This window comes from Chiloscyllium plagiosum, unplaced genomic scaffold (genome assembly GCF_037043375.1).
Source record: "Chiloscyllium plagiosum isolate Xiang-an unplaced genomic scaffold, Cpla_swu_hap1 HiC_scaffold_17, whole genome shotgun sequence".
NCBI classification, from domain to species: Eukaryota; Metazoa; Chordata; class Chondrichthyes; order Orectolobiformes; family Hemiscylliidae; genus Chiloscyllium; species Chiloscyllium plagiosum.
The window spans coordinates 13,771,890-13,795,482 of NW_028270155.1; the positions used below are offsets into that span (position 1 = coordinate 13,771,890).

At 42.9% G+C, this 23,593-nt stretch overlaps 1 protein-coding gene across 1 annotated transcript in view; it reads left to right on the forward strand.

Annotated features, from left to right (window-relative positions):
* vat1l (vesicle amine transport 1-like) overlaps positions 1-23,593 on the forward strand; it is a 198,307-nt gene that overhangs the window by 24,486 nt on the left and 150,228 nt on the right. Inside the window, exons 2-3 of the mRNA XM_043706556.2 lie at positions 3,775-3,904; positions 9,682-9,897. Coding sequence (XP_043562491.1) covers positions 3,775-3,904; positions 9,682-9,897 — 346 coding nt within the window. The remainder of the gene's footprint in view (positions 1-3,774; positions 3,905-9,681; positions 9,898-23,593) is intronic.

Genomic DNA, 23,593 nt, shown 5'->3' on the forward strand with positions numbered 1-23,593 from the left:
TCTGAAGAGTAACCCACCTAGACCCATTTCCCCTCTGACTAATGCACCTACACTATGGGCAATTTAGCATGGCCAGTTCACCTAACCTGCACAACTTTGGACTGTGGGAGAAAACTGGAGCACTCTGAGGAAACCCACGCTGACATGAGGAGAACGTGCAAACTCCACACAGACAGTCGCCTGAGGCTAGAATCAAACCTGGGACCCTGGCACTGTGAGGCAGCAGTGCTGACTCTAGGACTGGAATTGTAAGAGTTGGATTCCTCCTACCAGAGGAGATTGTTTCTTAGTTCCTTGATCAATCCCATTCCTTAATTTTCTGTCTTGCAAAGCTATCTCAAGAGTGACAAGTTAAACTGTTGAAGGTCATCTCCCTGAATTTTCTCCTGTCAGTAATTAGCATCTATTACTCTTCTGCATCAGGACATTCCTAATCTAAAAGACATTGCTTGTGTTGTTAGATCTTGTATTACCAGACAAGGGAAAGACAACAAAAAAAACCTCAAACAAATGGTTTGTTTAACTCATATTTTGTGTAATTATGGAGAAGAATTTCCTATTATGTTTCCTGTAGTGATAATGGATAGTCAAACAAAACATTGGGAGGAATTAACTGTTTCAGTGGGAAGGTAGGCTTAATTACATCATCACTGTTGGAAATGGGATTGACAGTTTGATTACAGTAAACTCAGGCTGCCTGTCTGTTCTCTGATGTACAAGCAACATCAAACAGCAATGAGAAACAAAATATTCCCAAACTTATGTTTTACTTCGTTTCACACAGTTAATGCACATCATTATATATGAGTTAGTATATTTAGACTATAGTGCAAGTGCACAGAGGATAATGCCTATCTGAAACAAAATATGGAACATGTGATCTCATTGAATAGGCTTGTGTGCAATTGTTGAGTGAAATGACAATTAGCGATATTAACTTACAATTGTACTTGTACCAAATGCCCCTGCCTTGCATAAAAGCCAATTATTATAGATGCTGGATATCTGAAATAATAACAAAAAATGCTGGAGAAACACAGCATGACTGGTAGCATCTGTGAAAAGAAAAGCAGAGTTAATGTTTTGAGTTTAATATATGACTCTTCCTCGGAACCAGTCCCTGCCTTGTAATTGTAAAGTCGAGCATTGGTAATTCTATTAAAATAGAGGGAATTGACTTTGAGTCAATTAGCTCCTGGCTGAGACTAATTTCTACTCTGATTTCAATCACAAAGGAATGAATCAGGATTCTGGTGCTCAGAATAACTCTCTAAACTATTATCTCAATTTCACATGCACTTTCTTGATCCAGTGCCTGGAATCCTTAGTTTTATTTTGTGGAAAGTAAATGGAGGAACACCAGTCAGAAAAGATCGCACACCTCCATGGGAAATTTTCAAATATTTCCCTACACTTCAACCACTCAAGAATAGGAAGATTTACCCCTCAGTATATGCTGGGTGAAATTAACTAGGAGCTCTCCTGTTACTAGGAGAAACCCCCTGTCATTAGTAGAGTATTCCAAGTAGCCTTTAGCTTAATGGAAATTTGCTGGCTGTAATATCTTGATATTTTTAGTAAATAAATCACAATGTGCTGCAAAATATTGTCTCTGCTCCATGAGAATATGCGGTTTGACTTTTATTCTTGCTTATTCTATGGCTCAATGAATATTATTCTTTATTTGTTCATTGCATGTAGGCATTGCTGGCTAGACCATCATTTAACACCCACCTCTAATTGGCCAGAGGGTAGTTAAGAGTTGACCACAGTACCGTGAGGTCTGTAGTCACATTTAGATCAGACCAGGTAAAGTTGGCAGATTTCCTTCCCTAAACTATGTCAGCGAACCAGATGAGTTCTTATACAATCCTATATAGTCTCATTGTCACAGTGACTAAGACTAGTTTTCAATTCCAGATATATTTGCTGTGGCATGGCAGCTCAGTGGTTAGCACTGATGTTTCACAGAGACAGGGACCCAGAATCAATTCCAGCCTTGGGTGACTGTCTGTGTGGCTTTTGCACATTATCCCTGTGTATGTGTGGGTTTCCTTCAGGTGCTCTGCTTTCCTCCCACAGTTCAAAGATGTACAGGTTAGGTGAAATGGCCAGGATAATTATGGGATTTTGATAGGGGTGTGGGTCAGGGATAAATAGGGGTTTGGGTAGGTTTCTTTTAAAGGGTCAATGGGAATTATATGGGCTGAATGGCCTCTTTCCACACTGTGGGGGTTCTATGATTTTATTAATTGGAGATAAATTCAATTCAGCCTGATATTTGGACTAATTGCAAGAAATTCTGGGGATTAATTCCTGGTGTATGTTGACTTACCACATCTCAGACAGGAATGTTTTTGGGATACATTGAAATGATGTTGAGATGTATCCCAATCTGCTGTGGGAGGCAAGGGAGGAGATTACAGAGGCTCTGATAATAATTTTCAAATGGTCTCTGGCCTCAGGAGAGGTGCCAGGGGACTGGAAGGCAGCTAATGTGTGACCATTATTTAAAAAGTGGGTAGGAATAAACCATGGAACCAATGATTCCAACATCTGTGTTAGACAAACTATTGAAAACCATCTGAGGGAAAAATTAATTTCCACTTGGGAAACAAGGATTAATCAAGGTTCGTCACCATGTCTTTGTTAGGGGGAGATTGAGTTTTTGAGAAGGTGTGTAGATATGTGGAGTTACCTGAGTGCAGGCAGTGCACTTAATGTAGTCTACATGGACCTCACTAAAGCTTTTAACAACGTCTTGTATGGGAAACTGCTCACGAAGTTAAGAGCACAAATGATCAAAGGCAATTTGGCAAATTGGAACAAATATTGGCTAGTGGGAGGAGGCAGAGGGTGATGGATGAAGATTGTTTTTGTAACTGGAAGTGCGTGTCCCAAGGTATGCCAAACAGTTAATTGCTGGATCCTTCACAGCTTACCTGATCTAGACGTGGCTGTAAGAGGTTTGATCTGTACATTCACAGATGACAAGAAGATTGGTGGTGTGGCAGGTAGCAAGGAGGAAAGCCTGAGACTACAGGCTGATGTAGATGGGCTTGTTGGACAGGAAGAACAATGGCAAATGGAATTTCATCTGGAAAAGCCTGAGGTGATGCATTTTTGGGATGACTAGCACAGCAAGGGAGTTGAATGTTAGGACCCTAAGAAGTACAGAGGATTAGAGGACGTATCTGTAGACACTTGAAGACAGCAGGACAGGTATTGAGGATGGATCTATTTTAAATTTTATATGGGATGTGAGCATTACTAGCTGGGCCAGCATTTACTATCCATCCCCACCTGAAGTGAGGGGTAAATGCGAAGAGGATGCTTCCCTTATGGGAGAGTCCAGAGGGCACTGTCTCAGGAGGAATTTCTTCTCATAGAGGGTTGTGAGTCTTTGAAACTGCTAGCCACACATTAGCTGCTGTGACTCTCCATTAGCTTTTAGTGGTGTATTTATTTATATCCCCACATCTCTGTGCTCATCTCCAGTTCTTAGATTCCCATCTTTTACAAACTAGCCTGATCTACTGAGTTGTAAAGAGATTGACATTACACATTCATACACTGAACTTCATTGTACACAACATCCCCACTCACTTCATTTTTCAATGTCCCATTATTTTGTCATATCTACACTATCTACTTGCCATCAAACTTAGCTGCATTAGTAAACGTATACATGCAACTGTCTATTCCTTCATAGTCTATAGGATGTTTGCATTTAGTCAATTACTATTCTTCTAACTTGATCATTTTTCTTTTCAGTGGCTTGAATTTCATTGACTTGATGGTTCGACAGGGCAATATTGAAAACCCACCAAAGACACCATTGGTTCCTGGCTTTGAATGCTCTGGCATTGTGGAAGGCTTGGGTGACAACACAAAAGGCTTTGAGGTTGGTATTGTCAATTTTTTTGCATCAATATTACTGTGTCCCCTGTCTTTACCTCTGTTCCTTGTAAACTCCCATGTACTCTTTCTTTATCTTTTTCCTTACCTCGTCAAAATTTATCACACTATTTCTTACTCTTTCTTAAAGCATTAAAAGATGTTAAAATCTTAAATCCTAAGATCATAACACATTTTAAAATACTTTCTCCTGGGAAGTGGACAGTACTGTCTAGATTGCATTTATTGCTCATTCTTAGTTGCCCTTGAGAAGGTGCTAGTGAGCTAACTCCTTGAATCACTGCAGTCTGTGGAGGGATAGGGATATAGCATTATTAGGGAGGAAGTTCCAGGACTATGACCCACTGACAGTGAAGGAACAGTGATACAATTCCAAGTTGTGTTTTTTGTGTCTGAAAGGGTAACTTACTGGGTGGTGGTGTACTTGTCCTTCCAGGGAGTAGGGGGTCATGGATTTGGATGAAGCTGTCAAAGTTGAATTGGTTAATTGTCGCAGTGAGCCTAGTAGCAGTGGCACAGCAGCTCTTTGTTTGGCACCCCATCTACCACCTTAAACATTCAGTCCCTCACCGCTGAAGCACAGTCGCAGCAATGAGTACCATCTATAAGATTCACTGCGGCAACTCACCAAGGCTCCTATCAAACCTGCAAACTCTGCAATCTTAAAGGACAAGGGAAGTGGATAAGTGGCAGCACCATGATCTACACAGTCCATTCCATGGCATATACACCCTGCCATTCTTTCACTGTTGCTGGATTAAAGTCTTCTACTTTGCTCCCTAACAGCTCTGTGAGTTTGCCTATCTATTAAGCCTACTCCATTATTCAATGAGATCATGGTTGAAAGTGAGCTATCCTTATTATCATGCTGCTAACACACCATTGCCTTTTGATCTACGTCCTCAGATGTTGGCTATTATGCAACTTAATAAATGGCAACTTTTGTGTTGTGAGAAAATTGGGCCAAATTTACAGTTTGAGCATTTAAGAGTTCCTCAGTACAAAACAGTTTGGCAACTCTTGCCAAGTATTATAGTCACAACCTATAATTTTCGTAAGGTCAGAGTTCAGTTGTATTTGTAAAAAGATGAATCCACCAGATGGGTCTTTACTGATTGTAATGAGATTTAAACAAAGAAAAGGGTGCCTTCAATATTTTTTAAACTTTCTTTTGCAACACTACGTTTGGAATGATTAAAACTCTTGCAGACAGTTGTAAACATCAGTCCTTAAACTGTACTCAGAAACAAAAATAGAATTTGCTGGAAATGCTCAGCAGGTTTGGTAGCATCTGGGGAGAGAAATCAGAGTTAATGTTTCGGGTCTAGTGATCCTTCAACTCAACCCAAAACAGTAACTCTGATTTCTCTCCCCAGATGCTGCCAGATCTGCTGAGATTTTCCAGCAATTTCTATTTTTCATCTTTGATTTACAGCATCCGCAGTTCTTCTGGTATTTATTTAGTCCTTGTACTCACCTCACTAATACATTTTCCCAACCTACCTTCAATAAATCTCTTTAAGTCCTTCTCGACCCTACTGAAGTACTTTATCCTGCCCCACTCAGAGCCCCTTTACTCAAGTCATTCTCTATCACCTTCCTTCCACACTAGCTCTAACTCCTCTCTTCACCATCCGATCTTAGTCCATTGTTCCTTTCACCCGACCTAGGCTGCTTGATTGGAAAGCAATAGCTGGTTTTGACCACCCACTATCTATTTTAACTGATCTTGTTAAAATAAAATTAACTGCACTCAGAAAATCATTACAGATCCCAGTTGTCAAGCCATTTTCTCAGACTGTCATGTTTTACTAAAACACAGCTGCACACTTGAATGTAGCAGCAAATTCATCTAAATATTTGCATGAAGAATGTAGCCCAACATGCAAGTCATTGCCTGGGGAGCAAATTATAAGAAAACAGCTTTCATTTAGACACTTCCTATAATCTAGTAAAACATTGAGAAGTTGTTGACAAAGAGTGGAATAATTGACTCTACGCCATTGAAGGATGCATAAGGTTTGGATGTTATGGTGTCCCTCCCGCCTTCATCTCCTGGAGGTGTTGGGCTGGCAGGTGGATGTAATGCCCACCATCCACCTGCCTGCCCCTGCCCCTGCCCTGACTACAGTTTTAACAGGAGCTGGAGGTGCCATTCAGAGGCATGCCAGCCTGTGATCCAATTGAGGTCCAGAAGACACTGGCTTATCTCTTAAGGGCTCATGCCAGCTGCCACTTGAGTTTACAGAATGGCAGGAGAGACCCGTGTCATGTCTCAAGCCCGTCATCACTTCCTGGGCAAACTGGCACCCCCTTGGGTCCCAAACATGCCCCCACCTAGCCCCAGATTGTTGGCTATTGAGTGGCTGTAGGACATGGGCTGAAATGGGGCTGGACTCACTCCCTCCACCCATCCTTTACACTGACAGGGCAACTGGCTGTACAGGACATTGGTTAGGCCACTGTTGGAATATTGCATGAAATTCTGTCTCCTTCCTATCGGAAAGGGTTCAGAAAAGATTTGCAAGGATGTTGCCAGGGTTGGAGGATTTGAGCTGTAGGTAGAGGCTGAACAGGTTGGGGCTGTTTTCCCTGGAGCGTCGGAGGCTGAGGGGTGACCTTATAGAGGTTTGCAAAGTTATGGGGGGCATGGATAGGATAAATAGACAAAGTCTTTTCCCTGGCGTCGGGGAGTCCAGAACTAGAGGGCATAGATTTAGGGTGAGAGGGGAAAGATATAAAAGAGACCTAAGGGGCAACTTTTTCACGCAGAGGGTGGTACATGAATGGAATGAGCTGCCAGAGGATGTGGTGGAGTCTGGTACAATTGCAACATTTAAGAGGCATTTGGATGGGTATATGAATAGGAAGTGTTTGGAGGGATATGGGCCAGGTGCTGGCAGGTGGGACTAGATTGGGTTGGGATATCTGGTCGGCATGGACAGGTTGGACCAAAGGGTCTGTTTCCATGCTGTACATCTCTATGACTCTATAACTGGGCGGCACGGTGGCACAGTGGTTAGCACTGCTGCCTCACAGTGCCACAGACTCGAGTTCAATTCCCACCTCAGGTGGCTGACTGTGTGGAGTTTGCACGTTCTCCCCGTGTCGGCGTGGGTTTCCTCCTGGTGCTCCGGTTTCCTCCCACAGTCCAAAGATGCGCAGGTCAGGTAAATTGGCCACGCTAAATTGCCCGTAGTGTTAGGTAAGGGGTAAATGTAGGGGTATGGGTGGGTTGCGCTTCGGCGGGGCGGTGTGGACTTGTTGGGCCGAAGGGCCTGTTTCCACACTAAGTAATCTAATCTAATCCTGCTAAACTATCCTGGCCTGATGGTATTATCGCTGGATTATTAATCTGGTTTTGAATCCTGCAATGGCAGATGGTGGAATTTGAATTCAATAAGAATCTGGAAATAAGAGTTCTGATGACCATGAAGCCATTGCTGGTTGTCAGGAAAAATCCATCTGGTTTGCTAACGTCCTTCAGGGAAGGAAACTGCTATCGTTTACCTGGTCTGGCCTACATGAGACTCCACACCCACAACAATGTGGTTGACTGTTAACTGCCCTTTGGGTAATTAGGAATGGACAATAAAAGTTGCCTTGCCAGTGACGTCCTCATCCCACAACTGATTTTAAAAAAACATAGTATATAGTAAGATCACTGACTAAAGGTTGGCTGTATCTTAAAGAAAGAGAAAGAGATGAAGAGGTTGAGGGAGGACAAGCCAGAGTTCAGGACCTAAGCAACAAAAAAGTATGTGCCCCTGACTCACAATTGAGCATGAAGATAAAAGTAGTATTAAGTATTAAAATAATAACCAAGAGTGATATGAGGCCAGAATGACAGGCGACTTACGGCACAGAAACAGGCTGTTCAACCCAACAGGTCCACACTGATGTTTATGCTCTAGATGAGTCTCCTCCCACCATTCTTCATGTCACTTTGAAATTTTTGTCTTGTGTCTGCTCAACTAGGTTCTCCTTAAATACATCTACATTATTCACAGCTCAGCTGCTCCACAGTGAGCTCCACATTCTTTGTGTAAAACAAACAATTTTGCCTGAATTCCCATTGGATTTATCAGTGACTTTCTTATCTGTGGGCCAGTAGTTATGGTAATGCCTGTGAGCGAGCACCATCTCATCATTCCAATCAAACCATTGTGTTGTCATTAAAAAAAAAACTCTGAGGTCGCATCTTGGTCTTTTCTTGTCTCAAGCTTTTATATCCTTTTTATAATAATCAAACAGGACTGATTAGATTCCCTGCAGTATTGAAACAGGCCCTTCAGCCCAACAAGTCCACACAGACCCTCCAAAAGGCGACCCTCCAAAAGGCAACCCACCCAGACTCATTCCTGTACCCTGTATTTACCCCTGACTAATGCATCCAACACTATGGGCAATTTAGCAAGGCCAGTTTACCTGGCCCACATGTCTTTGGATTGTGGGAGGAAACCCAAACAGAGAGGTTTGGGAATATGCAAACACCACACAGACTGTTGCTGAAGGCAGGGATTGAACTGGGTCCTTGGTGCTGTGAGGCAGCAGTGCTAACCACTGAGCTACCGTGCCCCCCACTGGTTGGGTTACAGTCTATTCTGATATAATGCGATAGTTCTGTTTCCGTGCAATCTCACATTATAAGAAAACCATGTAATAGCAGCATCATTTAAAGCAATGGGGCCTGAATCAGGTTATAGCGTAAGGAAAGTTTGCATTCTACAAATAATGGTCTAAAGTTTTCAATCGTCTTGTAACCAATTCGCGTTGAAGAAATGTGCATTATGACAGAACCTAGTGTAGTTCAAATAAAGTCTTACCAAGATTTTGTGCAAGTTCAACATAATTCCTTTGCTTTGTAATTCCATCCCTAGCAAAGTAATTCCAGGTGCTTTGCTTCCTCATCTTATGCCCTTTTTAATTTGTGTTGCCCCTCTTTGGGATTTGTATATGTGTACCTCAGATTCCTCTGTTCATGTACCCTTCTTAACATTGATTTTTCCCCTCGAGTTTTTCTTCCTATCAGTACATTGCCCGAAACGTCGATTCTCCTGCTCCTTTGATGCTGCCTGACCTGCTGCGCTTTTCCAGCAACACATTTTTAAGCTCTGATCTCCAGCATCTACAGTCCTCAACTTCTTCCTATCAGTACAGACTACTTCTTACCTGTCTATATTCAAGTTTGAATCAATTATCCACTTTTTTGACTCATGTAAGGCTGATTGCTTTGTAATTTCCTAGTTTTTCTATGTCGTCCTTCTTATCTGGAATTATCTTGCAATAGTCTCTCCATGTATAAATTCTGTGTCTGTGCATTTCCGACCACTTCACCTGAAGTGCTCCAAAAGCTTGTGATTTCAAACAAACCTGTTGAACTATAACATGGTGTCTATTGCCATCCCAGTCCAACACCAGCACCTCCACATCAATTTCTAAAGAGCAGAGTGTTGTGTGCAATTTTCCAATTTAATAAAAAATTTTCAAATTGAGAATACGTTGAAATATTCAGAGCATGCATATTATTTCGCCTACTTCTCTTTAGACCAAGGAATTATTACAATTGGGCCTGTGAGCTGATCCCACTTCCATGGCATTATTTTTCTCATTGCTCTTGTGCTACGTTAATTGTGGTAAATACCTGTCTCCAATTCAATATTAGTTTCTCCCTGATATCACAGTAGTTTTGTATTAAGCTAATGTCATTGCTGCCATCTCGTCTGTGCGGGTTGGTTTATCTTCTTTCTCACCTGTTTTCAGATCGGAGACAGAGTCATGGCGTTTGTCAATTACACTGCCTGGGGTGAAGTGGTCTGCACACCAATGGAGTTCGTGTACAAGATCCCAGATGAGATGGGCTTTGCAGAAGCAGCTGCTTTCCCCATGAACTTTGTGACTGCCTACATGATGCTGTTTGAAGTGGCAAACCTCCGAGAAGGAATGTCAGTGCTACTGCACTCAGCTGGAGGAGGAGTGGTAATTATATCCCAGACTTGTTACTTTGGCTATGTTTCCTTCAAGCCTGACATTATTCAATCGCATCATGGCTGTAGTTTTGACTTTGGTGGGAGTGTAAAACTGACATGAATTAATATCACCTGTTTGATACAAGTCAACGATTGCTATTGAGCCAGACGAAGGTGGGAGATACCTTAGTGCAATTGAGAATGTCTTTCTACTTGATGCCAGAACCTGTAAAATCAATATCTGCACAATTGGATATTTTCATGATGAGTGCCTCCAAAGCCGAGATTTGTAAGCTGGATGTATCCATCTTGAAATTCAGGCATATGTAGGAATTGTGACCCTGGGTATGTCATTGGTATCTTTAATGGATAGGAAATTGCATACACCACAAATCTATTAGAGGACTTCAAATTCTGACAAGCATTCTCAGTGTCTGAAGACTTGTATTGTTCGAGTGATAGCTTTACCTGAACTCAGGAATTATTCCAAATTGCTTAGGCATATTCTGCCCATAAAACAAAGCAAGACATCTCCTACCTGACCAAGTATTGCCTTATCAGTCCATTGTTGATCATCAGTAAATTGATGGACGAGGTCATCAACAGTGCTATCAAGCAGTACTTGCAAAGGATTAACCTATTCACTGAGGGTCAGTTTGTTTACGGTCAGGACCACTCAGTGCCTTGTCTCAAACTGCACAAAAGAGTTGAATTTGAGAGATGAAAGTTACTGACCTTGCATCAAGGCTGCATTTGACTAATTTTGGCCTTGAAGCACCAAAACTAGAGTCAATGGGATTCAGGGGAAAACTCTCCACTGGTTGAAGTTGTACCTGACATAAAGGAAGATGGATGTGTTATTGGAAGTCATTGAGTCAAACACCACAGAAATAGACACTTAAGTCCAACTCATCCATGTTGACCTGGTTTCCCAAACTAAACTCATTCTATTTGCCTGTCTTTGCACCATAATCCTGTTAACCTTGCCTATTCCTGTTCCTGTCCAAATGTCTTTTAAATGTTGTAACTGTACCTGCAACAATCGCTTCCTCTAGCAGCTCATTCCAAATACGAGCCACCATTTGTGTGAAAAAGTTGCCCCTCAGGTCCCTTTTAAATCTTTCCCCTCTCACCTTAAAATTATGCCCTCTAGTTTTAAACTCCCCGACCCAATGGAAAAGACCTTTGCTATTTCCGTTATCTATGCCCCTTCTAGTTTAATAAACCTCTATAAGGTCACCTCTCAACCTCCTATACTCAAGGGAAAAAGGTCCTAGCCTATCCAGCCTCTCCTTATAACTCAAATCCTCCAGTCACGGTAACATCCTGAAAATCTTTTCTGCACCCTTTTCAATTTAGCAATACCCTTCCTATAGCAGGGCGACCAGAACTATACACAGTACGCTAAAAGTGATCTCACCAATGTCCTGTACAGTCGCAACATGACTTCCCAACTCTTATGTTCAATATTCTGACCAATGAAGATCAGTCTTCTCAACTGCAGGACATTACTGCAGGTGTTCCTCGGGGTACTCAGATATTGTCCCTGTCTATCTTCAGCTACTTCATCAATGATCATCTCCCATTTTAAAATCCGAAGTGGGTATTTTGCTGATGATTTCACAATGTTCAGCACCATTAATCAATCCTCAGGCACTGGAATAGTTCCATGTCTAAATGCACTAGGAACTGTGGAATATCCAGGTGTGGGCTGATAACTGGCAAGTAACATTCACACTACACAGGTAATGACCATCTCCAACAAGAGAGAATCTAACCATTTCCCCTTGACAGTCAACGACATTACCATCGCTGAATCCCCCACTCTCAACATCCTGGAGGTTACCATTGACTAGAAACTGAACTGGATTAGCTACAACAGTTCTGCTTGTGTGAGAGCATGCCAGAAGCTAGGGTTCCTGCAGTAAGTAACTCACTTCCTGATTCCTCAAACTTGTCCACCATCCAAAAGGCACAAGTCAGGAGTGTGCTGGAATACTCTCCATTTGTCTGGAAGACTGTGCTGTTGCATTGTTTTGGAACTTTGAAAAAAGAAGTCAAAACAACAGCAGTTTTAAAAGGGAGAAGAGCAGACAAAGGAAGCACATGGTGAGGACACTGCAGGAGAGAGAGAGAGAGAGAGAGAGAACCTGCACAGTTACTGCCTTTGCTGTTTTGAATTCACGTATTGCTGGACATTGGAGTGGGTCTGGGAAAATTAACAAACAGTGAATTTCACAACTAATCTTGGAGGAACCTGTTTGGGCAAAGTTCACAGCACAGAATCAGATAAGTTGGAGGATTTGAGCTATAGGGAGAGGCTGAACAGGCTAGGGCTGTTTTACCTGGAGCATCGGAGGCTGAGGGGTGACCTTATAGACGTTTACAAAATTGAGGGGCATGGATAAGGTAAATAGGCAAAGTCTTTTCCCTGGGGTTGGGGAGTCTAGAACTAGAGGGCATAGGTTTAGGGTGAGAGGGAAAGATATAAAAGAGACGTAAGGGGCAACTTTTTCACGCAGCGGGTGGTACGTGTATGGAATGAGCTGCCAGAGGAAATGGTGGAGGCTGGTACAATTGCAACATTTAAGAGGCATTTGGTTGGGTATATGAATAGGAAGGATTTGGAGGGATATGGGCCAGGTGCTGGCAGGTGGGACTAGATTGGGTTGGGATATCTGGTCAGTATGGATGGGTTGGACCCAAGAGTCTGTTTCCATGCTGTACATCTCTATGACTCTATGACTACAGCTTTATCAAAACTCAAGAAGCTTGACAGCAACAGGACAAAGTTGCCCATTGATTGACACCACAGGCACATACATCTACAACTTCCACCATTGATGCTCAGTAGCAGCAATGTGTACTATCTACAAGATGCACTGTAGAAATTTAGCAAGGTTCCTTAGATTGTACCTTCCAAACCCACAAGCATGACCATGTGGACGACCAAGGACAGCAGGTGCGTGTGGGGCTTCAGTTATTTTGTAAGATTAAGGAAAGTGAAATTGTTTTCATTTGTGCAGGGAAAATTCAGAGGAGATTTAATTGAGATGCTCATAACTATGACAACTTTGATCGCTGCAGTAAGGGAGATTCTTTTTGATATCAGGTGAATCAATTAACCCAAGGAAAGGGTTTTAAGTTAATTGTCAAAACCAGAGATGAGATGCAATTTTTCCACAGTAAAATGTTAGTACTTGTAACTCTTTGTATGAAAGGGCAGTGAAATAATATTCAAAAGGAAATTTGATAAATATTTGAAAAGAAAGAAGAGAAGCATGCAAAGGGAATGGGACTAATTGAATTGATTGTTCAAAGAGCCAGGAAAGGCATGATGGATGAATGGCTTCTTTCAAGATTCGATAGCCAAGACTTTGGATTTGTCATTGCCCGTATATATTGAGGGTGCTCTCAGCTTACTCGTGGTTAATGTCCATCCTTTTCCCACTGAACTGAAGGTTCAAACTAGATCAGATAATGCAATACCGTTTTCTTTTTTCATGACTGGTTCTGAAGCTTCAAAACTAAATTAAACCATGATCAGGATTCTATTGGCTGCTTGCAGGTTGCCACCTACAAAGCTGTTGATAATTTGTGAGTAAATTGACAATCTGACTCAGAGAATACCTATTAAAGGAAAGGGAAATGTCACAGAAAACCTCTGAAGTCTTCTGCTGTTATGACTACAATGAGGTAATGGCAACACAGTAATGGTTTGATGAGGTTCTATTTGTGAGCTGACATTGGATGGCTGATATCAACTCTGCTGCCTCACAGTGCCAAGGACCTGGGTTCGATTCCAGCCTCAGGTGACTGTCAGTGTGGAGTTCGGACATTCTCCTTGTGTCTTTGTGGGTTCATTGCGGATGCTCTGGTTTCCTCACAAAATCCAAAGATGTGCAGGTTAGGAGAATTGACCATGCTAATTTGCCCAGAGTGTTTAGGGATGTGTAGGTTAGGTGCATTAGTTGGGGTAAATTTAGAGTTCTGGGGAATAGGTTTGAGTGGGATCTCTTTGGAGGGTCAGTGTGGACCTGTTGGGCCAAAGGGCCTCTTTCCACACTGTAGGGATTCTATGATTTACTGTACCTACTTGGGCCGCACAGTGGCACAATGCTTAGCACTGCTGTCTCACAGTGCCAGAGACCTGGTTCAATTCCTGCCTCAGGCGACTGTCTGTGTGGAGTTTGCACATTCTCCCCTGTCTGCATGGGTTTGCTCCGGTTTCCTCCCACAGTTCAAAAATGTGCAGGTTAGGTGAATTGGCCATGCTAAAATTGCCCGTAGTGTTAGGTGTAGGGGATGGGTCTGGGTGGGTTGCGCTTCAGCAGGCCGGTGTGGACTTGTTGGGCCGAAGGGCCTGTTTCCACACTGTAAGTAATCTAATCTCCCTGCACTGAATGCTCTTGATAAGCAGAAAATACCATTGGTTCATAAATAGACAAAGAAAACTTCTGGCCATGAGTTATAGAGTGGTAGTGCTGGATTTTATGAATAAGGACCTAGGGTTCTCTCCTCTCAGCTACGAGTTGGGAAACAAACCCAACTCTCATTTTTATAGCTTGTCCTATAGCACTTTAGTGGCCATTAGCTTGAGAGGTCGTTAGCTACTTTCTACCCCCTTATGTGGGTAGGATGCATCCCCAGGAACAGACTGGTAGACCTCCAATCACTATCGCCCTCTGCAGCCTGATTTCCATCGCCTTTCCTTTAAAAACATTTTGAGTTTCTCTGTGACTCGCATATAGTCAACAGGCTATCCACAATCTCGAGAGTGTAAATCAGCTTGTTGCTTACAAAACTTGTCGGCTTGCCTATTCCTTCTATTGCTGGTACGAATAAAAATAATATATGAAAGTTAATTATAATTTAGTTCAGCGGAGATGGTGAGTCATTTCTTTTTCTCGTTGAAGGAAATGATATCATGAGCCTACCACTATCCCTGTAATTATACATATTGTAATAATGCCATGTACTGGCTTGTGAACCTGCTGCTTAATGAGCTGTTTTGACAAGTAAAGCTTAAGGACTAACTTAATGTTGCCCTGCTGCCTCTCAAAGACTTGGGGGATCGTGTAGATGAACGGCCATTAAAGCTACTTAAAAGCTTTCTGCTTCTTGCTTTGGACACACTGTCAAATTTGTCTGGCTTTCAGGTGTGGAAAACACAGTTAAAACTCACTTGCAAGGTCAGCCTGAATTGCAAAAGCCACAATTATATCTGGCATTAATGAAGAGACAGCAAGATACATAATAGACACAAAGTGATCCTTCATCGATCGCAAAGAGAAAGGAAGCGGTCACTTTATTTTTAAAGTACTTGTTACCTTCTCCAGCTCTAGAAACAAAAGCAGATCTGACCCACAGCAAAACAATCTCAATCATGGGTCAGCCGTTGAGGCAGGTCACAGATCCATCCAGTCAGGAGTGGAATCAGCCACCTTACTGCCAGCACCACCCTGATTCCCATGAGCTTGAGAATCTGAGCTGCACTGACAACTTGCATTCTTTCCCTTGCCTGTATGGATCGTGTCTAATTTCATTCCACCACACAGCTGACCAGGAATCTTCCCTCCTCTTAGCACTTGCCGTGGCTGTAAGTATTTACAAATTGATCCCTGACCTGCTTCGCTGCATTATGGATGCATCTCTCCTTGGCCATCTTATTCTGAATAGGACTTGAACTTTTTGGTTTAGAAGCAGGGTAGCCTTCCATTATGCCTCTAGACTTGTACATGTTACAGCAGACTGTGTTAGAACCACAAGTGTGGTCAGTACACTTTTCTGCCCAGGTCCACCTGTAATGCTTGTATGAATGGTATAACTCACAAACTGTAACACATCACATGCCAATATTCATATAAGACTTTCTCCATCTCCATTACATTTACTGTGCTTAATCACCAAATAAATAACGCTTGGAATCTCAATGGCCTGACAAGGCTGAAGATGAGCACCGCAGTTTCTGGATTCTCAGCCACCCTTGCCCCTGGGGCCACTTGCACTGAACCCAGAGCCGCTGCTACTACTACTCTCACAGGCCGAGGGAGGGAGTGACCGCCGGGCCCTACCTCGATCCTTGGCCTCCCTGTGACTGCATCATGTGACCAATGATAATGTTCCCTCAGAACCAGGGCCAGCAGCCACAGAGACCCAGTGTTAGTGACTCTGGGAGCCCCAACCAGCGACAAAGGCCCAGCCATTAAGGAGTAGCATCAGGGCTCAGTAATATTGTATCCTCACACAATGGGGATTCCTCTGTTTAGCCGGGTGAGTACAATGTGTATATGTGTGAGCATTACACTTCAGGTCAATATCAGGAGTGACAGGGCAAAATCTTAAATGGGTCTGAGCAACATAGTGAGATTTGTGGCAGAATTGGACAAGGATCATCTCAATGTAGGGAGCATCTCACTCTTTCTATATTTTTGCCAAACAGTGAGGAGTTTCCCAGTAGGTAGTTTGAGTTACCAATGAAGGGAGAATAAGTTTGTAACACCACATTAACAGTAATCTTCTTATTTTACTAAACACCATCAAAAGAGCCGGATGTTGAGGATTTGAGATTTGGAACTCTGCACGTGTACCTGGTGACATCATCTCCAGTGGATCTAATGGATCTCCATTTTGGATGCTGGGCACCAACATCTGAAGGGATGTTCCATGGGCACCAGCTATGTGCACACCATGTACATGGACTTTGGCATCAGACATGTGCCAGCCACCAAGAATCCTCGTGGTCCACCTATGATTCACATACAGGGTGTGTCTGTACTTCAGTGTTGCCCCTCGGGCTGTACTGGTTACCCTCATTGTATTGGTTCAGCAAGGACATTGTGTACTCAGGGACAGACACCCAACTCATTGACTACATCTCTGGAACCTTCACTTGCTTTCACTCTGAGCACCTCTGGATGTTCACAGCATCCCTTGCCTTCCATTTGCTTGCCTTGCCTTTTTTCACATTGCCCCCTCAGCCATAGCCACCAAGCACATGGTACTTTTTGTGCTGTTTTATTGTTTGGACAAGAGCACAAAAGTAGAAAGCTAGTCATAGTTGTCTGCAGACCTTGGGAAGGTCAAGGCGAATACATTAGCGGGTCCTGGTGCAGTTAGTCCAGCGCAGCCTTTGATACTCGTCCAGGGACTTGGACACGACCAGTCAGCTGCTTGGAATGGTCAGCGTCAGACTCACCACCATGTTCGTGAAGTGTTAAATATCAAGGAGTCCACCAGCCACCTTGACTCTTCTTGCCATAAAATGGAATGAGAGAGAGAGGCGGTTATTACAGGAGATGAAAGGGACTGGCACAGCTGTTCCTATTGGTGCAGGTAGAGAGGTGTCCCAATTGGGTCAGTGAGCAGCGCAAATGGCATGGAGTGTTGGTAGCATTAGGGTTAGGGGTGAATGAGAACGAATAAAAGATGTTGGATGGCACAGTGGCTCAATGGTTAGCACTGTTGCCTCACAGCGCCAGGGATCCGGTTTCAATTCCAGCCTGGGGTGACTGTGTGGAGTTTGCACGTTCTCCTTGTCCTGTGTGGGTCCAATCCGGTTGCTCTGGTTTGCTCCCACAGTGCAAAGATTTACAGGTTAGGTGGATTGGTCAAGGGAAATGTGGGCTTAAGGGGATAGGCTGGGGAATTGCGTCTAGGTGGGATGCCCTTTGAAGGGTCGGTGCAGACCTGAAGGTTCTTCCAGACTGTAGGGATGCTATGTTGAAGACAATAGTGAGAGTGATAAAGCATGATTCTTATTGGAAGGTGGATATAGTAGCAGAGATAGGATATAAAGTGTCAGAGAGAAGATAGTGGAACCTATACTGGGCAGGGTGGAGAGGGACATTGATGTTCTTTGGACAGTACTGGACACCTCCCAAACAGCTGAGACTGCCTATACAGAGGTGGCAACATTAGATCAGGTTGGAAGAGTCTGGTGTCTTGGCCTCCACTGCTGATCCTGGGGGACAAAGAAGGCCCACCTTTCCATTATCCCATCCAGCATGGCCACCAAGTCCTCACCCACAAAGCTGGGTGACTGAGGTTTGTGTTGTGTTATCCTGGGCTAATCAGGGAGCCCTGGCTGACAGATATAAATAGAAGATTCAGGAGGTCTCCTCAGTCTAGGGACTGGTCGGAGTTGATGTATTGTGCACGTGTAAATGAAGAGTGACTTGGTGAACAGGATGCCTGCCTCTGTGCAGTTATTTCAACCAAGTTGTCTGTAATCTTTGACATCACACTCAGCCCCAGTCCACAAGTCCACTCCTTTCCTAGGACCTCCTACTTGCATCTCCAAAATACCATTCAATTCCTCTCTGCCTCGTTAGCTGTTGAAACTACACACACACACACACCACCCCTCCTTGACCCAAGAATGGCAGTGGTTAAAGACGGTGGCTCACCACCACCATTGTTTCAAGGGCAATGAAAAAAAGACGTAAATTCCTAGTCTTGCCAGCAGCACCCATATCCCATGAATGAATGAACAAAGCCTGCTGTGACTGTCACACATATTTCCTGTGGCATTTACTCCCACCTTCTCACCACCCCCAACCCCCACCTTCAGTTATTGTGCTTTGTGACCTTGATGCTTCTATTAAGAGGGAAATGAGCCAAGAATGACTATCTTCACATAACTACTTGACAGTGTGTACTCTGACTATCAAACCTAGATTTAGATTACATTACAGTGTGGAAACAGGCCCTTCGGCCCAACAAGTCCACACCAACCCACCGAGGCGCAACCCACCCATACTCCTACATTTACCCCTTACCTAACACTACGGGCAATTTAGCATGGCCAATTCACCTGACCTGCACATCTTTGGACTGTGGGAGGAAACCCACGCAAACACGGGGAGAACATGCAAACTCTACATAGTCAGTTGCCTGAGGCGGGAATTGAACCCGGGTCTCTGGCGCTGTGAGGCAGCAGTGCTAACCACTGTGCCACGGTGCCACCCTAGTTGGATGGGTTCCTGGAGATTTCAAAACAGGACATGACAGGGTCCACCTCACTTGAGTGTCTCAACCTCTCAATATTGTACTGTCATTAGGACAAGAATTTTCTTCAATTTGGTTGTGCCATTTGAAACAGAAATGTTTGAGAATCATGCTATGAAGACATGTGTTGTGTGTGCTCCAGGATTAACATGATCTAATGCATACTTTATGACAAACTCTCAGTACCCAACAACAAATCTACACAGATTAGAGAAAGTTACTTTGTTTTAACTGGTTAGTTTGCAATTGCACTGTCAAAAACATGAATAACAAAGTGTAATCACAAAAAATCCAAAGACCAATTGAGCTGCACCAATCTTTCTACCCTACTCCCCCTATTTCCCCATCAGCCTAATCATTTATTCCCTCACATGCTTTTTCAGGATCAGGGGGTGAGACATAGGTGTAACAGCAATAGCACACCTCTAGAAATCCAGAGACTGCCAGCTATACATTGAGGGCAAGGGTTCAAATCTCATCATCATAGTTAGTGAATTTAAATTCAATGAATATATCTGGAATTGTGAAGTTCAGCTGTCACTGATTATGCCAAAACCTATTCAGCTCAGTCATCCTCTTGTGGAGAGAAAATCTGCTATATTTACCCAGTCTGGTCTACTTGTGACTTCAGACTCCTGACGGGCCGAAGGTGTTTCTCCATGCTGTACTATGACTCATGACTCTTACCTGCTCTCTGATTTGAAATGGCAAACCATTCATTTGAAAGGCAATTAGAGAAGGCAAAGAAATGCTGATCTTGCTAGTGATGCTCACGCCTCATGTTACTTGAGAAACAGCCATGATTGTGTTGACAGCACCGTCACCTCTGAGTCAGAAAGCTTTAATCCCAGGACTCGAGTAAAAAATAGAGGCTAACACTACAATGCAGCCCTGAAAGAGTGCTGCACTGTCTGAGGAGCTTTATTTCTAATGAGACATTAAACTGAGGCCCTTTCTTCTTTTTCAAGTTGTTAAAAAAACATGAAAATGTTTTGAAGACAAGCTGAGGAGTTACCCCAAATCCTAGTCAATATTTGTTCCTCAATCAACATCATTGCAGTAGATTATCTGGTCATTTCACGCTGTGAATTGTGCAAACTTGCTGTATCAAATTGACTGCTGTATTACTTATATCAGATCAGTAACTACACTTCAGAGTGTACTTAATTGGCTGTGGGGTGCTTTGTAAATGCAAACTTTTCTCAGTTTATTTGTTATTACTATTCCTGTGGGAATGCTTGAAGATGTTTCTTCTGAAATTTGTACTGAATTTAGTAGGAATGACCTTTTCTTTCTAAGCAGAAATAATAATGTCATTTGAAGCATTATTGGAAAGGTTCTGCAAATGGAAGAATTGGATAGGAAGCAAAAACAGGGGAATACAATGAACATAAATCGCTTGCATTAAGGGGCTAACACAGCTATGATGGGTGAAATGGCCTTCATCCTCTTTTGTTGTGTGGTGAACATTTTATGTTAATCATTACAGCATTTTAATTACAAAATTACAACATTTAAAAGGCATCTAGACAGGTACATGAATATGAAGGATTTAGAGGGATATAGGCCGAATACTGGCAAATGGGACGAGATCAGGTCAGGATGTCTTGTTGGCATGGGCGAGTTAAACCAAAGGGTCTGTTTCCGTTCAGGTATGACTCTGTGACTCTCTGTGAACGTGACTATGAGATGCAGTCCAGCTCCCCCATGCACATGAAATGACAATCCACTGATTTGAATAAAACTTAGGACAATCATAGATTTTATGTGAACCATGAACATCATAAGTGCTTTTGGTGGGAAGGAGCACAGATTTTATTTCTATCTTCTCATTTTACAAATATCTAGTGCTCAAGTTAGTAATGTCCATACTTCATCCTTCGATGCTTTACGTTGCAGATAATTGATCACTAAGCTGCAGTGATACAGCCAAATACATCATATGATCAAGCTGTTATACTTTCTACTTATTTAATACACAAGGTTCGGCTGCCTTTGCTTTCATGTTGTTATGGTCTGACAAAACCAACAGTTGCTCTGTTGTTTCTCCTTCTCGACTCTTTCCCTCTGTGTTGTACTTTAATTGCAGTTTGGCTTGAGTGCATTTTATTCCTGGGTCTTGTTCCTTTTAATCTCACTCGGTCTCAAGTTCAGTTTTCCCCTCTTCATCTTGCATTGTTGGTGCAGTTTTCAAGAATTGGGGGAAGGAAATTATAGTTGCCACATTTTTTGAAAGGCTGTGAAAGTCTTGAAATGTGTGCAGAGAGGATTGTTGAGAATGGTTCCAGAGATGAAGAACTCAAATTAGGTGGCTAGGTGGAGCAATTCAGGCTGCTCCCCCTGGAGGAGGGAAGGTTGAGAGAAGATTTGGTAGAGGTCTGGATAGGATGGATGAAAAGAAGTACCCGAATTGGTGGAAGGATTGAAATCCAGAGGACGCCAATTAAACGTGATTAACACAAGAACTGAAGGTGACATGAAAGAAAACATATCTATTCAGTGTATGGTCAGGATCTGGGATGCACTGCCATAAAGTATGGTTGAAGAAACCTTGCATCTATTGCATTATTAGCTTAGTGACATTACCACTGCACCAGTCACCTCTATCTAGCACATTTGCTCTTTGCGTGACTCAGTATCAATTTTTATCTGGTGATCACTCCTGTGATGTGTCTTAGGATATTTTGTTACGTTGAAGTGTGATATAAATATATTTTGCAGTCTTTTTCAACTTGTGTTATAGTTGTGAGTGTATTAAAGGATGTGGGCGTGTAAGTAGTCACCTTACAAAATTCTATACATTCTGGAACAGACCGGGATGGGATCCTTAAAAAAAATACCAACTGTTTTAAACACAGTCAATGTGGATTTATGAAATCATGTTTTACAAACCCATTGGAGATCTTCTGAGGGCATAACTAATAGAATAGATGAGGGAGAACCAGTGGTGTATTTGGATTTTTAGGAAGTTTTTTTTAGCTAACACCCTTTCTGAGAGAATAATATGGGCGGCACGGTGGCATAGTGGTTAGCACTGCTGCCTCACTGCGCCAGAGACCCGGGTTCAATTCTCTGACTCAGGCAACTGTTGGAGTTTGCACGTTCTCCCAGTGTCTGTGTGGGTTTCCTCCGGGTGCTCCGGTTTCCTCCTACAGTCCAAAAACGTGCAGGTTAGGTGAATAGGCCATGCTAAATTGCCCATAGTGTTGGGTGAGGGGGTAAATGTAGGGGAATGGGTCTAGGTGGGTTGCTCTTCGGAGGGTCGGTGTGGACTTGTTGGGCCGAAGGGCATGTTTCCACACTGTAAGTAAGTAATCTAATCTGAGTAATATCCAGGCATGGATTGAGAATTAGTTAGCAGACAGGAAAGAGAGCAAATTGGCCATTTTTTAGCAAGGCTAGAAGTGCAATGTGACTGCAGGGATCAGCACTTGGGTCTCAGCTATTCACAATATATATAAATAATTTAGATGTGGGAATTGGATGTGATATTTCTGGAATAGTTTTTATACAAGACTGGGTGAGAGTGTGAGTGGTAGGTGGAGGCAAAGAGCCTTTAGAATAATTTTGACAGGTTGTGTGAGTGGCTAAAAGTTTAGCAGGTGCATTATTATATGAATAAATGTGGAGTTGTCAACATCAGGAGATAAAACAGAGCAGAATAATAGACTTAATGTTAAGGTCCTGGGTAATGTTGCTGAACAAGAGACCTTAGAGTGCAGGTTCATAGTTCCTTGAAGTGGAGTCGCAGGCAGACAGAGTTGTGAAGAATGCGTGGGTATGCTTGCCTTTATTGGTCAGTGCACTGAGTACAGGAGTTGGGAGGTCATGTTGCGGCTGTACAGGATGTTGGTTAGGCCACTTTTGGAATAGAGCATGCAATTCTGGTCTCCCTGCTATCGGAAGGATGTTGTGAAACTTGAACAGGTTCATAAAAGATTTACAAGGATTTTGTGAGAGTTGGAGGGTTTGAACTACAAGAAGAGGCTGAACAAGCTGGGACTGTTTTCCTTGGAGTGTCGGAGCCTGAAGGGTGACCTTATAGAGGTCTATAAAATCTTAGGGGCATGGATAGGGAATATAGACAAGGTCTTTTATCCAAACTAGAGGACATAGGTTTAAATTGAGAGGGGAAAGATTTAAAAGGGATCTAAGGGGCAACTTTTTCATGCAGACGGTGGTGCTTGTATGGAATGAGCTGCAAGAGGAAGTGGGGGAGGCTGGTACAATTACAATATTTAAAAGGCATCTGGATGGGTATATGAATGAAGAGCTTAGAGAGATATGGACCAAATGCTAGCAAATGGGACTAGATAATTTAGGATATCTGGTTGGCATGGATGAGTTGGACTGAAGGGTCTGTTTCCATGCTGACTCTATGACTCTATGGCTGAGCATTATATAAATGGTGATAGATTAGAAATGGTTTATGTACCAAGGTACTTGGGTGTCCTTGAACACTGGTCTTTGAAAGCATGTGGGAGCAGCAAGCACTTAGGAGGTTGGTGTTCATTAAAAGAGGGTCTGAATACAGGAGTGAAGAAGGCTTACTACAATTATACAGGGCTTTGGTGAAACTACACCTGGAGCATTGTGACCTGTTTTATGCACCTTCCATAAGAAGATAAATACTTGCTGCTGGAGAGAGTGCAGCAAAGGTTCACTAGACTGATTCCTCATGATGGCAGGTTTGTCCT